Source organism: Typopeltis vanoorti, chromosome 25 (assembly GCF_054136105.1).
Source record: "Typopeltis vanoorti isolate ZY-2024b chromosome 25, IOZ_Tvanoo_1.0, whole genome shotgun sequence".
Classification (NCBI taxonomy): domain Eukaryota; kingdom Metazoa; phylum Arthropoda; class Arachnida; order Uropygi; family Thelyphonidae; genus Typopeltis; species Typopeltis vanoorti.
Window position 1 is genome coordinate 31,365,344 of NC_143573.1, and position 17,791 is coordinate 31,383,134.

The window sequence follows — 17,791 nt, forward strand, 5'->3', positions numbered from 1 at the left end:
TGGTGCTGCTTGTTGTGATTTGGTTTTCAGGTCCTCTTTTATTTTGTCTATCCATCTAATTCTGGGCTGTCCTTTGGATCTTTTACCTTCCATCGTTGTATTCAGGGCTTTAGATGGTAGCCTTTCTGTTCCCATTCTGGTCACATGGCCAAGCCATCGCAGTCCTCTTTCTTGGATTTTGTCTATTATTGTTATTTCTTGTTTTAGTCGTTTCCTTATCTCTTCGTTTCTTAGTGGATCAAACAGAGATACTCCAAGTAATCTTCTTGGCCAACCCATTTCAGTAACTAATAATTTTTTCTCTTCAGCCTTTTTGAGATTCCAGCATTCACTTCTATAGAGGAGTATTGGAAGGATCATTGTTTCATAGATTCTTACTTTTGTTACTTGTTTGATGTCTCTTGCCTTCCATATTTTATTAAGTCGTCCAAAAGTTTGGGATGCTTGACTGATTCGTCTGTTTATATCTTTTATAATTTCACCATTGTACTCAATAACTCCTCCAAGGTAGGTGAAGTTTTCTACCTGCTCTAGATTCTTGCTATCAATTTCAATTTTCAGATTGGTGCTTCTTTTTCCTATTTGCATAATTTTTGTTTTGTTTATATTTATGTTTAATCCAGATTTTATACACTACTTTATTTTATCAGAAATTTGCTGTAGATTTTCTTCTGTGCTTGCAAGTAATGCAATGTCGTCTGCAAATTTTAAATCTGTCACATTTTCCCAATATATATTTTGATTCCGGAGTCTTCATTGTTTAAGGCCTTATTGGTTGCTTCTTCCAGTGTAAGATTGAACAGGTCTGGTGACAGATTGCATCCCTGTCTTACTCCGCTCTCTGTGTGGAACCAGTTGGTTAAGGTGTCCTCCATTCGTATTGCACTTTCAGATTTCTCATGCAGATTCTTTATTATTCTTTTGTTGGGAATTCCAAATTCTTCCATAGTTTTCCATAGTTCTCTTTTACAGATTGAATCAAATGCCTGACGAAAGTCTATGAAATTTATGTAGCAACTTTGGTTGTACTCCAGTGTCTTTTCTATTAGCTGCCTTAAGGTGAATAGTTGATCAATTGTGCTTCGCCCTGGTTTGAAACCTGCTTGTTCTTCTCCTAGTGCCAGTTCTATATATGGCTTAATTTGTTTTTGGGGTATTTTCGTAATAACTTTACTTGGAATACTGAGGAGGCTAATGCCTCTGTAATTATTGCATTGTTTTATCTCCTTTTTTGTATATAGGAATTATGACTGATTTGGTCCAATCAGTAGGCAGTGCTTCGTTTTTGTAGATCCTTTCAAATAATGTTTTTAATGGTTCCAAAAGTTGTTCCTTTCCTTCTTTTAAGAATTCTGCATGTATTTGATAAATGACAGGTGCTTTCCTAGTTTTGAGTTTTTCTATGCTATGTGCTATTATTTCTTTGGTAAAGATGTTTGTTTTCTCTTCCATTTCAGTGGCTGGAATCGTAATATCCTGGGAGCTGTTTTTATTATATAAATCTCTGAAGTGTTCTTCCCATCTGGCCATTCTTTTTGTTTTACTTTCAATTAGTTGTCCCTCTTTGTTTTTGATCATTATAATTTTTGTTGTCCGTGTCTTATTAATTTGGTCTATTTGTTTATATAATCCATGAAGGCTATTTTCTTTTGATAGCTTTTCTGCCATTTTGCATTTTTCTTCTAACCAGTTTTCTTGTCTCTTTTAATTAGTTTTCTAATTTCTCAGGTTAATCTATTATATTCATTTCTGTTATAGTTCTGTTTTTGTTTCATGCTTTTCCTTTGATCTCTTAACCTTTTTACTTAATTCTAGATCCAATCCTTTTTATTTTCTCTTTCTGTGTAACCTCTTGTTTTTTCTGCCAAATTTAATATTATTTCCTTTAATTTGGACCAATGTTCTTTGATGTTTATATTCTGTTTTGGTAGTTCCTTCAGATTTTTATCTAGTTCTAGTTGATATTTTCGTAGAATATTGTTGTCCTGTAGTTTTTTATATTTAGTCTCCTTTTGACTTTAAAAGTACTTCCAGATTTTAACTTTATTCTTAGGTTTGCTAATACTAGCTTATGGTCTGATCCACAATCTGCAGAGAAGGATCTGCAATTTAGGATACTTGATTTCCATCTTTAGTTTACAATAATATAGTCTATCATATTCTTGGTTTGTCTGTCTGGTGATATCCATGTCCATTTTCTTTGGGGTTTTGGATGTTTAAAGAGAGTGTTGGTTATTGTTATCTATTATTTGAGCAGAAGTTTAGCAGTCTTTTGCCACATTCATTGCTTTCTCCATTCCCGAACTTTCCGATTACTCTTGGCCAGGTATCCCAGTCTTTGCCTACTTTTGCATTTAAGTTCCTCATTACAATTAGGAGATCTTGACTTGATGTCTGCTGTACTGCTTTTTGCAGATCTATATAGAACTCCTCAATGTCTTCTTCTGATGATGTCGAAGTTGGTAAGCATACTTGAATTATAGTTAGTGATCCGATTGATGTTTTGAATCTTGCTTTAATTATCCTAGATGAGATAGGATTGTAGGACAATAGAGAGTTTTAAGCCTTTGGTTTTAATATAAGTGCTGCTACTCCTTGGTGTTTGTTTTCCTCCCTTCCTGAAGTTAAGATTTTGTACTGTCCATGGTGGAGTTCTCCTTTTCCAGTCCATCTGGTTTCGCAGAGTCCAATCACTTCCCATTGGTATTTGTCTAATTCATGCAGTAGTATTTCCAATGCTCCTTCCTGGTGAAGAGCTCTTACATTGCATGTTTCTATACTTGTTATGTTTTTTTCCTGTCTATTAGGTGATGTTTTGTTCCAATAGCATATTTTTTGCCTTCACTATCTTGGTTCCCTAATAGTGGGCATGACCATTGTTTGACTGGGTGACGGTCGAGCAGGCATGTATCTTTAGGTTGATTAGAATTCATTCAGTTTCAATGGTTAAATTTTTGTCAAATGTCAACCACCACTCCTTGACCTGAATTCAGCTTCTTTTTTTAGTAGATAGTGGAAACTACAATTTGAGAGGAAAGAGTCACTCCCTTGCCCTCGAGTTGCTCTAATAGCACTGGGGGGGAAGGAGTAAGAAGTAAGAGAGAGTAGAGGGAAAGAAGAGTAGAAGACCAGTCTCCAGATATGATATACCAAGTGCATATTGTATGAAGTAAGATCAGGTATAGCTTGGGCATCTCGGGTTTGCCATGACCTTACCAATGTGAGCCCCTGAGAGCTAGTGTAAGATAACTAAAAAGGTCAATAAATTTCCTAACAAAAAAAAAAAAAAAAAAAAATATATATATATATATATATATATATACACACACACACACAATAAAAAGTTAGGAAAGATTAGCTGAATTATAAAGTACTATCTTCCATATCTCCTGATGTAAGATGGCTCAGATTATTCCTACCTGTTGTAAAATAAAAGAAGTTTTTAGGTCTCCAAGAGCTCATCGGATCTATTTAAAAGCTAGTAAGTCTCTTTTGAATTATCAGCTACACGACGCTAAGAAATCTCTAGCCCTCTTAACTAGAGAAATTATGGACATCAAGAACACTCTAGAATGTGTTTTAACATCTGAAACTTTTAACACTTTATTGCGCATATCTTCGGCTTCTTACCTAAAGATCTTTAATGATTCTCGTGATAAGTTAAAGTGCAAGTTTGAATCTTTGGTCAGCCTACCTAGATCCAGTAATATTATTAGTGATACAGATAAAATAGTTATCAATGTTTCCGGACGTCCACTAACAGACAGTGAACGTTTTGTTTTATCAAAAGGACATGATTTCGCCGTTGCGCCGAATAAGGTGCCCCTGATGGATTTTTTTCATAACATAGATGGAGATATTCAATCCTTATCCCAAAAATCAGCCAACAGGTTACGTTTTGAATGTGCGAAAATTCTTTTTAATGCCAAACCTCCACGTCCTAATCTTTCTTACTCCGAATTTAAAGCATTGAAATGACTTAAGAATAACAATAATTTAATTATTACGAAAGCTGACAAGGAGAAGGCTGTTTCAAGATAGAGGAATATGAGAGAAAAATGTCTCTATTACTCTGCGACTATTCAACTTATAGGCCTCTTACGTCGGATCCTGCCGGGAGTCAATTGAAGAAATTTAATTCTCTTATAGATAATGTATCTACATGGAATGAAGATCAAAAGAAAAAACTTAAAACCTTTTTCGGTCATCCACCTAGAATTGTATGGTCTTCCGAAAGTTCATAAACCAGGCATTCCATTGAGGCCCGTTGTAGATTGCATAGGTTGTCCCACTTACAAAATTTCAAAATTTTTATCAAATCTTCTCACTTCTTCAACTAGAAGAACTGATACTTATATAAAAAATACTTTGGATTTCAAAAATAAAATTTCAGATCTTCATTTGGACATTTCGGATATCATGATCAGTGTAGATATTGTTGCTTTATTTACAAATGTTCCTTTATCTGACAGCATTGAATTACTGCAACAGGAATTTCCTTCAGACATTGTAAAAATATTTGATTTTATAATACATTCTGGTTATTTTTCCTTTAAAAATAAGTTGTATCAACAAATTGAAGGAACAGCAATGGGCAATCCTCTTTCTCCTGCTATCTCCAACTTCTTTATGGAACATTTTGAACAACATATCTTTGACAACATTTCTCCTAGACCTATTCATTGGTTCAGATGTATCGATGACATATTTGCTATATGGAATGGCTCTTCTGATGCACTTCAACAGTTTCTCACTAAGTTAAATGCACTTCATCCAAGGATCCAGTTTACCCTAGAAGTGGAATCAAATAAGCAGTTAGCCTTTTTAGATCTTCTAATTCTTTGCCAGTGAGATGGTAACCTACATTTCTCAGTCTATAGAAAGAAGACTCCTACAGGCCATTATATCCATACTGAATCTCATCACCATCCCAGTCAAAAGGCAGGAACTATTAAAACACTGGTTCATCGTGCCCATTCCTTTTGTTCTTCAGACGATCTAACTGCAATATATTACTTCTTCCTTTCTATCTAATGGATATAAGAATTCCTTCATCAAAAGAGCTTTGAGTAGTTTTAATATGTCTTCCTCTTCAAATACAGAAGAAATAACGTGCATTCCTATCCCTTATGTACAAGGCATTAATGAACGTATAGCAAAAGTTTTAAAACCACTGAATATTTTTGTTGCCTTTCGACCATTCAGAAAAATCTCCACCTTTCTCACTTCTCCTAAAGACAATCTTCCACATCTTAATTATCCAGGTGTTTACCAGATTGTGAATTGGTAAACTGCTCTTGTGGATTATCTTATTTCGGACAAACAGGAAGATCTGCCTCTTTTCGGCTAGAAGAACACCAGTCTTATATTCAATACCTTGAACCTGAACAGTCTGGACTTGCAGAACATGCCATCATCACTAGACAGAGTTCATTGGAAAAAGACAAGAGTGCTTCACAAAAGTCGGTTCCTCATGGAACAGCTTTGTAAAGAAACATGTGAAACTTTATTTCACTCGCCTAACTTAAACAGATCTGATGGTTTACATCTATCCCATTTATGGGAGATAGTACTTTATAATTCAGCTAATCTTTCCTAACTTTTTATTGTATATATAATTTTTTTTTTTTTAGGAAATTTATTGACCTTTTTAGTTATCTTACACTAGCTACTTAGGTAACTCTTTTTGGAATTGTCAGTTATTGTTTAATTTGAGCTTAAAATGTACTGAAGATGCCTGTGATACACAGACGAAAATTATACAATTAAATAATCTTTTTATGTGAGTTTTTCCGTTATGAATTTTGTATTTAAACAGAATATTAAATCAATTTGAAACTAGTCATTGAGACTTCAGAATTATTCTTTTTTCTTATAGTTTTATACTAACATTGTTATCACTGAAATTAACTTTTTGAACCTGTCACTGGTTGTTGTTGTTTTATGTTTTTTTTTTTCCTTTTCAAGGCTTACAGTTACCGATTCAGATGGGGTGTCTAACTACACATTTGCTAACGTAACAGTTCAAAAAGGTTTGTGAATTTCATTTACCAAAATTAGTTTAAAATATTTTCTCTCTCTATACATACATATATATATATATATATATATATGTGTGTGTGTGTGTGTGTGTGTGTGTGTTAAAGATACCAAGAAATTTTATAAGCTAGGTTTTAATCTTTTTTCCCAAGTAAGCAAACAGACAAGTAAGTCAAGTTTGCGCCTGCATATAGTGCAAGTCTGAGGTAACTCGTGGTAAAGGTGGGGTCAGCTCTGAACACTTTCCTTAATATTTTTCCCTTAATGCAAAGCACATCCCCTTGCGGAGATGTATGATGCTATGCATTAATGCACATATATATATATATATATATATATATATATATATATATAATTTGAAATAAATAGTTTATATTGCTTTTAGCCAAGCAAATCATTTACCATCGATAAAATCTATGAAACATTGATAGAAACAGTGAGAAGATACTAAGAACTATTGGACACGCACCACTGTGTTACAAAATGAAAAATGCTTACTTTATAACTAAAGCTGTACATAGTTTTTTCCTTTTTTGAAAGAAATATAAAATATAACTAAAAGCTATAGAGTATATAGGGTAAGGTAGTACAACACCGGGCAACTCGTAGCAAAGGTGGACCAAGCTAACATCACTCCTATCTCAGTATCTCCCATAATGCAAAACACATCTCCTTGCAGATATGTATAATGTTATGCATTAAGGGAAGGGCCCCACCCAGACTAGTTTTGACCTTTATTGAGGTCTCTTCAGTGGGAGCCAGGCCCAGAAGTGGAGATACCAGGCAGAAGCAATGGTGAGGTCTTCTTTACCTATAGGAGTTGCCAAATGGTGTGCCACCTTTTTATTAAATTACTTTGGATTTAGAGAAAGATGTTGAAAGTTTAAACTTTCAACAAATTTGTTTTTACTAACATTGAATTGATAGCCATTATTGTTTGTCCACACCTCCAGCCTATTCAAATCATCTTCTGAATGCTGTATATCAGTTGCATCTCTGATTGCCCTGCCTATCTTTGCATCATCAGCAAAAGCTGAAAATCTCCTGTCAGCTCCTTTCCAGTATAATTAAACAACTATGGTCCGACTGATTCCTGGGCACTGGTCACCTTAAAAATCTAGCAGATCCATATACCATTTTCTGATACCTGTCTGTCAGCTCATATTCTCTAGTTTATGCAACAGCCTTTCGTGTGGTATTCTGTCACATGCCTTAACAAAGTCCAACAGTATCGTGTATATCGATTCCCTTTATCCAACTCAGCCATAACATTTTTATAAAATATGAGCAAATTGCTTGGACATGACCTCCCTTTAGTAAACTCATTCTGTTCCTTGCAAAGTATACTTTGTATATCCACCCATTTCTGTATGCAAATTCTTATGAACTGATCAAGTCTTTACAATTACTCCAGAGATGTTGATAGTTAGACACATCATTCTTTGCATCACATTTGCATTAGAATTATCATATATTCCTTCCATTCCTGTGGGATCTTTCCCAAGATGAGACTTGAATTTCAGGCATACTCTGGCCATATAACATGTTAGATTCCAGATCACAGTCATGTAAAGTACGAGATATGAAACAAGCATGAAACTCAATGAAAAATTATTATCGCCTAAAAACAAAGAAGATAGTTTATGCATCACAGTATATGTGTCTTCCTGATTAATGTGCCTTTTGTGATTGTTTTCCCTTAGCCAAATTATCTAGATCCACTTTATAACCTGAGGTGCAAATTTGAATTGAAGCATGCAAATATTCATCTATCAGTCGAAAAGGAAATTTATTTTTTCTAAAACTCATGGCAGAAAATGCTTGTTTGCAAATATATGTGATTCCAAATGCGACTATCATCTTCTTTGCAAAACTGATTAATCCTTCAAATTTTTTTGGTAAGCATCAATAAAATTTTTGGACATTTTCTAATGAAAATGCGTTCTTTAATGTTTCATTGTGTTGTAATTCCAAAACTTCCATCTGTAGTTGGTTTGGTACATCATCAATGTCAACATTAAAAGGGTTCAAAAATAATCGCATTTCAATGCTATTTTTATGAAAATCCACAAATCTTGTTGAAAATTACGTTTGTAAATCTTCAATAGTACCAACAAAAAAATTTCCTTTTGTGTTTGCCATTCAATTGTAGATGCAAATTGCAACAAATATATTGATGTAGATTTTCTTACATCTTGTGTTTCTTCAACAGACATAGTTTGCATTCAAAAGCTTTTATGTTGGAAAACAGTTCTGCTAGTATTTACCTTGGCCCAGCAGGTTCAAATTAAGTTCATTAAGGTACGTTGTAATATCTACCATAAATGCAAGAGACATAATCCATTTTTTATTCGATAGTTGTGGGACAGTATTTTCGTGTTCCGTCATGAAAATATCTATTTCTTCACATAAATTAAAAAAATCTTTTTAGCACAGCACCTCTGCTTAACCTTCTAACAGCTGAGTAGTAGATAACGTCCTCATACTCCAATTCTATTTCTATCAAGATTTCTTGAAATTGGCAGTATTTCAGACTGTTGCATCAGATGTAATTTACAGTTGATATCACAATGTTCATAATATCTTTCATTGATGATAAAATTTTGCTACAAAGTGCTTCCTGATGAATGATGCAATGGAACACCATTGCATTATCATAACCTAAATTCTGTAATTCTGCACAAATTTGACCTACTGTACTTGTGTTAGAGCCACAAATATTTCTTCCACCATCGGTTGTCACACTATATAATTTTTTTCCAGTCCAATTCTAAAGAATCAATAGTTTCTTTTACCTTTATGAACAAGTCATTGTAGTACCTTTTAAACCACACAAACTGTCCGATTCTTCATGAACATCAAAGTGACTATTGATGCTCCGAATAAATAACATTAACTGCACAGTGCCTGTTACTTCAGTACTTTCATCCATTGCCTGAGCGTAACACTCAAATGATTTTGCTTTAAATTTAAGCTGCTTAAATAAATTGATACCGATTTCTTCTACTCGCCTTGTACAAGTCCTGGCAGATAACTAATATTTTGAAATAACGTCTTCTTTTCTGGGCATATTTGTTTATTTTCAGCTAATAAACATCGTTTAATAAATTCTGAATCTGTATAACACCTTCCTTCTTTTGCAACAAGTTTCCCTATGACATAACTAGTATGAACAATCGATTCATTATGAATACTTTGCTTCTTAAATATGTTTTGTTGAGCAGTCAACGAAGTTTGTAATTTATTAATTTGATATTTTCCAAGTTCACGGTTCGAATCCATGTATTAGCTTTCATGTTCATTCTTGTAATGACATCTGATATTATATTTTTTCATAACAGCAACACTTTTATGACAAGTAAGACAAAGGGGCTTACCCCCAATTTCAATAAAGAAGTACTTGCTGTTCCATTCATCATTAAACCTTCTTCCTTCATCTGCAATTTTACATGTCAACCATTTTTGAAATTATTTTTAACAAATATATATCCTCTGAAAATAATAGTTGATGTTATTGGATTATTAAATTATATTAAAAGACGGACCAAGGAACGTGACTGCAAAAGTGCGCCAAAATCTCGGTTGTCGTCGGATGAGGTCGCCTTGTTATCCTCACTCCTGATGACTCGTGCCAAGTTGCACAGCGATATCACGAAGTATAGGTATAAAATTGTTTTAATTTATTATTCACATTATAAAATGTATTATTTAAATAATTCAACATATGTGCCATGTAAGTATGGTCAACCTTTTATTGGGCTGCCAAAAATGCATGTTTGGGCTGCATGCGGGCCGCCGGTTGCCGACCCCTGATCTACACTATTAAGTTTTCCCATTGTCACGTTTATGGGTTACTGTCATATTAACTAGTGCAACACTTTTCACTTCACTAAGAACTTTCACTTTTGTTTTAACCACTCAAATGCCTACACAGATAAAATATAGGCAGTCCTCACTTTGCATGGCTCAGATATGCACAAATTTCAATTACCAAGGTTTATTTAAATAACACCAGTCTTCCTAACAACACTGTTCAAATTTCAACCATGGTATATTAACTATGAGCAATTGCATAAAGTACAAACTTGGCTGCTAGCTCTTCAGTGCACAAATCATTAAATAACAGATGTGCATCATGATTAGTTGATCGATCAATCACCATTTATTTAAAAGTCTGTCAGTGATTGGTCAATGCATATCTCTTCATACATGGACGTGTATGACAATTTGCCTAGGCATAGAAAAGATGCTCGCTTCATATTGTAAGTTACATGATGAGAAAAAGACAAACGCCGTTCAAACTATCGTTGATAAGTTTCTTGCAAAAAAATAAAACGTTTTAATTCTCAATATTATTTTTACTGTTTTTTTTTAATTTCCCTTTACATTTTATTTATAATTAACAGTAAAAGAGTTTTAAATGTTTAGACAAAAATTTTTAAAGGTTATGGAACAGGTGTAATTTTTCCCATTGATTATTAAGATTGCTTTGCAATGTCAGTAACCTGTTAAAGATGAGACTATATTAACGAACAATTTAGAAAAGGTACATGTCAGGAATTTGATGATGATGTTAAAAACTCCTTTGCTAGATTTGTGATAAGACTAATTTGCTAATAATCTTTGCACTATTACTGTTTAAACCATCAATTCTTGGATTTTATTATGGTCTTATTCCTGCTAGAGACTTAAGTTTCTGTAATCATCCTGAGTGGCCATTTAATACAGGCAATTAACAGAGATAATATATTAACAGTTAAAAGATAATTATGAGGAGTTTTGCAAAGTCTAGCAATATCACTGAGTAGCCATTTCCCCTTATTCAACTCCATTGTTACTTGATTATAAAAAGTAATCAAATTACTAAGGTAAGACCTATTCTTCACAAAAACATGTTGTCTCTTATAGAGTATCACGTTCTTATCCACCCAGTCCTGAATTCTATCTTTCACCAATTTCTTCAATACCTTAAACACCACTCCTGAGATGTTGATTTTGCCTTCTTTCCACTACAGTGACACCCTCCCACTATTGAGGCTTAAATTAAACAGCTTGATCAGAGGAACTGATAATTCCCTTGCACATTCTCATAATACATTGGCTGATATACCATCTAATCCCATGGCTGTGTTCATATTAAGGTTCTACAATTTATGCACCTCTATTCTATTATCAGTCTGTGCAGTTAGCTGAGTGGCTATGAACTTCACAACCATATGCCGAGGAAAGGGGTGTCCTGGGTTCGATTCCTGTTGCTGACATGACGAGCTTAGGATCTTTCTCAGACAAGACTGGCTAACAGAGCCAAGTTAGCCAGTGTTGGGTATGGATCACAGGGTTTTTCTCCCCAGTTTATCTGGTGTTTTTTATCCCGCAAACAGACAAACCGGCTTTGAGAATTGAACGCTTCTACAGACTTAGGATACACCGGGAGGCATAGGGCTAACGACCTTATCCTTGTGTACGGTTGCAGTTAAATGAATAGGAAAAAAAAACCTCGACACCGCAAGGTAAAAGAGGGAAGAAGAAGTAGTAGATGAATTCTCCTATCAGTTAATGTCACATCTGCCATTGCAATGTTGCCACCTAGGTGGCACACCCCTACAAAATGCTCACTCAGTAATTCAACTATTTGGTTTTCTTCTGCTAACTCCCGGTCATCAGCACTTTTTAAAGTCATCCTTCCATGGTCATTCCTCCTTTTTCTTGCCACATAGTGAATGAACTCTTTAGGATTTTGGGCTGTAGGTTTAGATGGAATATCAGCTCGGGTGTTGTGTGAATGTGCAAACGAATTGTTAATCCCTCTTACTTGGATATTTAATTTAAGTTTGAACTCTGGTATGGTCCCTAGGGAGTAGAAGTTAGGCAAAGTGGTTCCTTTGCATAAGGGTGGCTCTAAAACTGCGGTAGTTAATTACAGACCAATCATCATCTCAGGAGTAGTGGCAAAAGTATTGGAAAAGTTGGTTAAAGACAAAATTCAAGAATGGGTGGATCAGGATATGATACTCTATAGAGGCCAACATGGTTTTCTTAAAGGTAGATCCTGCCTTAGCAGTCTATTAACTTTTCATAATAGAATGACATCTGAGTTGGACAAAGGAACTGGCTACACAGTGGTACCTGGATTTTGCTAAGGCTTTTGACAGAATACCCCATGGAACACTGTTATGCAAATTGGAGAAGATGGGAATGGATATTAAATTGATGATATGGATAGGAGAATGGCTCAGGGAGAGATACCAGAAGGTGGTGTATGGAGGAGCCAAGTCCAGGATGAGGCAGGTGACCAGTGGTGTGCCTCAGGGCTCTGTGCTTGGACCATTGTTGTTTAATTTGTATATAAATGATATAGGAAATGGCTTACAGGAAGATATTCAGTTGTTTGCTGATGATGCAAAGTTGGGTAGTGCAATAAAAAATCAAGCTGATGTTGAAAGTTTGCAGGATGATTTAAATAAATTGGTAGAATGGGCAAAAGGTAATGGATGTCAGTTCACTGTGGAAAAGTGTAAAGTCATGCATTTTGGGATTAAAAGATTACCAGCTGTGTACTACATTGATGGAACAGTACACCAAGAGATTGATGAGACTAGGGACTTAGGGGTGTTGGTAGATAGGGAGATGAAGTTCAGAGGACACATTGCTAAGGTGTCCAAGATTGCACATAGGATTACGTGGTTGTTGAGGAAGACACTGACATCCAGAGATAAAGAGGTTATTATTCCTCTTTATAAAGCGTTGATACTTCCACGTTTGGATTACTGTGCTCAGGTCTGGTCACCTGGATTCCTTGGAGATGAGTAGGCTGTGGAGAAGGTTCAGAGAAGAGTGACTAAGTTGGTAAGTGATGTAAAAAATGCTCCCTACATTGACAGATTGAGAGCTTGTGGATTGCAAAGGTTGGTTGATAGGCGGAGAAGAGGGGATATGATAGAAACATTTAATAAAGGTTTTTATAGGATTGATGCAGGGGAGATGTTTCAGCTGTGTGATAGTGATGGAAGAAAAAGAGGTCATCCCTGGAAATTAAAGAAGAGTGTGGTTAACAAGGGTGTCAGAACAAGTTTTTTTGCCTGGAGGGTGGTGAATGAGTGGAATTAATTGCCTGACTTAGTTGTGAGCTCTTGATCTGTAAATGAATTCAAGAAGAGATATGACAGATATTTGTTTTGCTAGTTTGGGTCTCCCACGATGAGTCTACTGACTCCATGGAGATACCCGTAATAATAATAATTTCTTTTATCCTCATCAACTTGTTTTCTCTCATAATTAGCTTTGATCTTCTTTATCATTCAGGTCACCCTTCTTGCTTGTGCCTTATACTGCTCATGGGCATGCTGATCACCTTTTTCTTTATAATCCAATCACAATCTTTCTTTGTGTGCAGTTCCTGCTTAATGAAACTAACCAGGATTAATCATCCATCTAACTCCTTCCTGATTTATCCTTCTGACTCTAGGTACATTTAGATGCTGCTTAATAGGAGAACAGTATTAAGAATGAAGATGGTAGGAAGCATTAATTATGAGAGAAATCAGTCAAAACACTAAAACTAGCTGTATATAAGAAAATAGTGTTCAAACTAATTTTAACTTGTGGATCTGAGAGTAGGATTAGAAATGGATCAAAGACTGTAGATCACAGATATGATAGATCTAAGAAAAATAGGGAAGCAAACAGATTCAATCAATGAGAGAATTATATTAAGGATGAAGATGTTAGGAAACATTCAGGAATGTGTGATTAAAGCTAATTTCAAATGAAGTAGTAAAGAAGGTGTTTGATGTCAAGATGGCAGGGAAAAGACCCTCTGTGACCTAGAGTCAGGCTGGATGATGGCTTATTTTCATTAACAAGTGGTTTAGGTGACACATGATTGGTTTTAATGCTGAAACACAAGTTTTTAATTATTTAAGGTATTCTGAATTTTTATTTTGGATAACTATTTTTATATTGCACAGTGTTGAAAAATGAGGACGAGGAGGGTATTCTGACTACTCTCCAAGGTTTTGAGTGGAATGGGAAGTGAATGCCTTCATTCCAGCAAGGATTATTATTATTATTAAGAGAGACCTCGATGGAGTCAGGGATTCATTGAGAGAGGCCACATACAGTTATTTGATTAGATAAGGTGTTAGATTTTGAATCAGGAGAATATAGACATTTAATCAGACAACGGAAAGGGTTAGAAATTCCCATAGTTCATCTCATTAGGCATCAGTGTAGTGACATAGGACAAGAGGCTGAGATTTACTGTCAGTAGGTTAGTCTGTAGAAAAGGAATTATAGACAATGTTATGGTCAGAGTTGCTAAGAGGTGAGCTAACAGCTATAGCGTATTGGAAAAGAGAGATAGCTAGTTTCCTCTAGCTCTCTCAGAGGACACCGTCCACCTTTTGAAGATGGAAACCATGTTGATAATTTGTTGATAGGAAGAAAAGTAGCCACAACCACTTCATCCTCGAGATGGTCGTGGTTGTGAAGTCCACAGCTAAAGAACCTCAATGGTTCATGAAAAAGCTTAAGATGAGACACATATAACAATTCCCTCGTTTCAGCAATATTTTTCAACTTCAAATATTGTCTTATACACTGGCATGTATGGTAATAATAATTAAATACTTAGCATCTGGTTGAGATTCAGTTTCTGATAGTCCTGTTTATGCACTTTGGACCACTGGTTCAGTATCTATTCTTCCTGGTTTCTGTATCCAATATATGGGTTATTCATGCTGGAAAAATTGTTGGAGTTCTTTTCTAAATGTTATGTAGGTTGCAGATGAGCTATCCAAATCCTTGTGACTTTTAAGCTATCATTCTTGTTAAGATGGGTTAGTGGATTAGCATTTTACACATCTTTGAATATGCATTTGTACCAAGTTTTGCTGCAATATAAGGACTGAGTGCTTTTCCACTCTTCTCCATCTTGCATGGTCAGAGAAGCCTGATTTCCCATGATGAAGGAATTTGATGTCCTTTGTGTTCTCCTTTCTGTTCTGGGATTGTATGACCTATTTCACGCATGTAGGGTAAGTTACACGTGCATTGGATCTAGTATATGTCTATGTAAGCAAGGGTAGGAAAGGAGATCCTTAGAGGAGCTGAGTATACTTTTTAATTTTGGAGTAGTTGAAATGTGACTTTCATGTATTTTGCAGTATTCTATTTTTTTTTAGATATTTGCCAAATATAAGGAATGGCTAGGCCTTATTGAAATCTTTATTTTCTTACCCTGATATTTTTCATCTGTAATTATATCCTCCTCCTCATACACCAATCGTGTCTTATTAATGTTCAAAAATTACAAAATTTCTGCATTTTAATTCCTGGTTGTCTGTAATTAGTATACATGAATTGCCCTGGACTCATTGGCTCTTGAAATTTTGAATGACTATTCTCACTGCTTGGAAAGAAGTCAGTAGAACTTCTTCTATTGACTTTTGTTTTTATTTTTGTTTTTGTTTTTAATATTTGTTCCTCACCATATTGTGAGGAACAAATAGTCATGCCATCCACCTTAATAAGATGTAGGACCTCCTTTTGCTGCAGTGACTGCAGCAATCCTATGGGACATATGTTCCACCTGTGTACCATAGAAATCAATGGAAATTTTGGACCATTCTTCCTATAGACGTGTAATGAGGTCTTAGACTGTTGTGGAGCAGACATCCCTCACCCAACTCTCCATTCCATCTCACAGATGTTCAGTAGGGTTGAGATCAGGGCTCTGTGGGGGCCAGTTAAGTGTGGTGATGTTTATGTTCACAAATCTTGCAGTTACAGCAACAGCCTTATAACATGGTATATTGTCTTACTGAAAGAGACAGTGGTCAGTTCTGTAGAAATGCCACAAAGTAGAAAGCATTGCATTGTTCAGAATGTTCAGATACTTCACAGAGTTCAGTCTTCACATCACCATAAACGGGTTTGAGGCCAAACTAGGAAAAACAAGACCATACCATCAAACTACCATTTCTGAATTTCATTGTTTGGGTTAGCATTCTGGTAATAGACATTCACCAGGCACCCACCACACCCAAACCTGTCCATCTGCTTGGTAGAGGGTGTAGCACAATTCGTTGTTCCATAACACAGCTTTCAAAGTTTCCATGTCCCACTCTTTTTGCCACAAGATGATACTGCATATTGGTTTGGGTAAGTAATGTTGGGCTTGCATATTGTGGTCCTGCCATGGAAACCAATATTGTGAGTCTTGGTTCTAAATATTCTTGTACAGATTCGTGTTTCAATGCCTGGAACTCTGCATTCAATTCAACATGTCGACCGAAGCATGGTAGTTTTTACATATTATCCTTTGTAGCACCCTACAGTCATGTTCACTGAGTGTGGTGGGTTGTCCACTGTGGGTAGCACTTGCAGTTGAGTCCCTGTACTCCATCTTAGTAATGTTATTACTGATTGTTGACCTGGGATGGCAGAATTTGTCAACAATTTTCTGAACAGATAGGCCCAACATGGCATCCTCTCACAACACCTCTTTCAAACTTCATTTTTCTCTTCTCACAGCACTGACTTGGAAGCATATTTGTATTCCTACAATTTATACCTACAAACATGTGACCATTACATGGTATGTTGCATCTTGCCCATGGGGGCAAGGTGCATCATACCATGACTATTGACTTCTTTCCAAGTAGTGTATTCAGATTTCAGACCTTAGAAATTACATTCAGCATTCACTGATCTTTCTGGTTCTCACAATACTTACATTAAGGATACCTGCACATTTGCTCACTTGTCCTCTCCCAGTAGTTCTGCTTTCCATGATTTATCATTTCTATTTTCTCATGTAACAATCCTGCAATCCCTAATTCAACATGCATTCAAGTGCACCCCATCTTTTATAAACACAACATAACAACAATGAGACTGAATTCAAAAAAAAAAAAAAAATGCTCCCAGCTGTTATTTAGCATTTACAATGCCATCAGCATACTGCATAATGACATTTCAATTGTCCACTCACATACAGGTTCTTCACTTGCATATTTGATAATATTGTTATTCTTTTGATGATACATGTGCTTTTGCTAGAGGTAAATATTTCCTTATAACATTTGAAACATTATAACTTCATCTCAATCCCTCCCTCCTCTTCAAATATTCACTCATTATGCAGGAATGTTTAGTTGATGGTAAATTAAGTTTTGTGTAGGTGGTATAATGTCCTCCCACAGTGAGCTCCTAGACTCTATGGATATGTCACATAATAATAGATATCTAACACTAGGAAACATGCTAGTGAAGTATACAAATGTTATCTTAACAGTTCCACCAGCCCATATCTTTTGGCCTTAAGTAATGTTAGAAAAGCAACTTATCTAACATTACTGTCATAAACAATAGAATGGAATGAGAGATCAGTATCAGGTTTTGTATTGGGCTGGAGAAAAGTCCTACTGAAGCACACAAGATGCTACAAACATCTTATGGAGATGAGGGTGCTATACTGAGCACAAATATTTTGATGGTTTTAAGTGTTTTTAAAGAGGACAGGATGCAGCAGGCAATCCTCTAAGCAGGTGAAAGCAACCTGCAGCTTTGAATTCATAGACAAACTTTGCAGTTTACTAGTAAGCAAGTTAAATGAATAAGGTATGCTAGGCTTTGGAAAAAAAGAAAAATATGTGCAAAGTTTGTTTCACACTGTTTTGCTTGATTATGGAAAAACTTGGATATTCAATACTTGTGGAAATTTTGCTCAAACAGCCAATAGTGAACCTGG

The 17,791-nt window shown here is 35.5% G+C and overlaps 1 protein-coding gene across 3 annotated transcripts in view; it reads left to right on the forward strand.

Moving 5' to 3' along the window:
* Positions 1–17,791, forward strand: part of LOC150092634 (dyslexia-associated protein KIAA0319-like protein) — a 511,769-nt gene that overhangs the window by 232,129 nt on the left and 261,849 nt on the right. For all 3 annotated transcript variants that reach the window (XM_090414369.1, XM_090414371.1, XM_090414370.1), the window contains one exon: positions 5,968–6,032. In XM_090414369.1, coding sequence (XP_090270495.1) covers positions 5,968–6,032 — 65 coding nt within the window. The remainder of the gene's footprint in view (positions 1–5,967; positions 6,033–17,791) is intronic.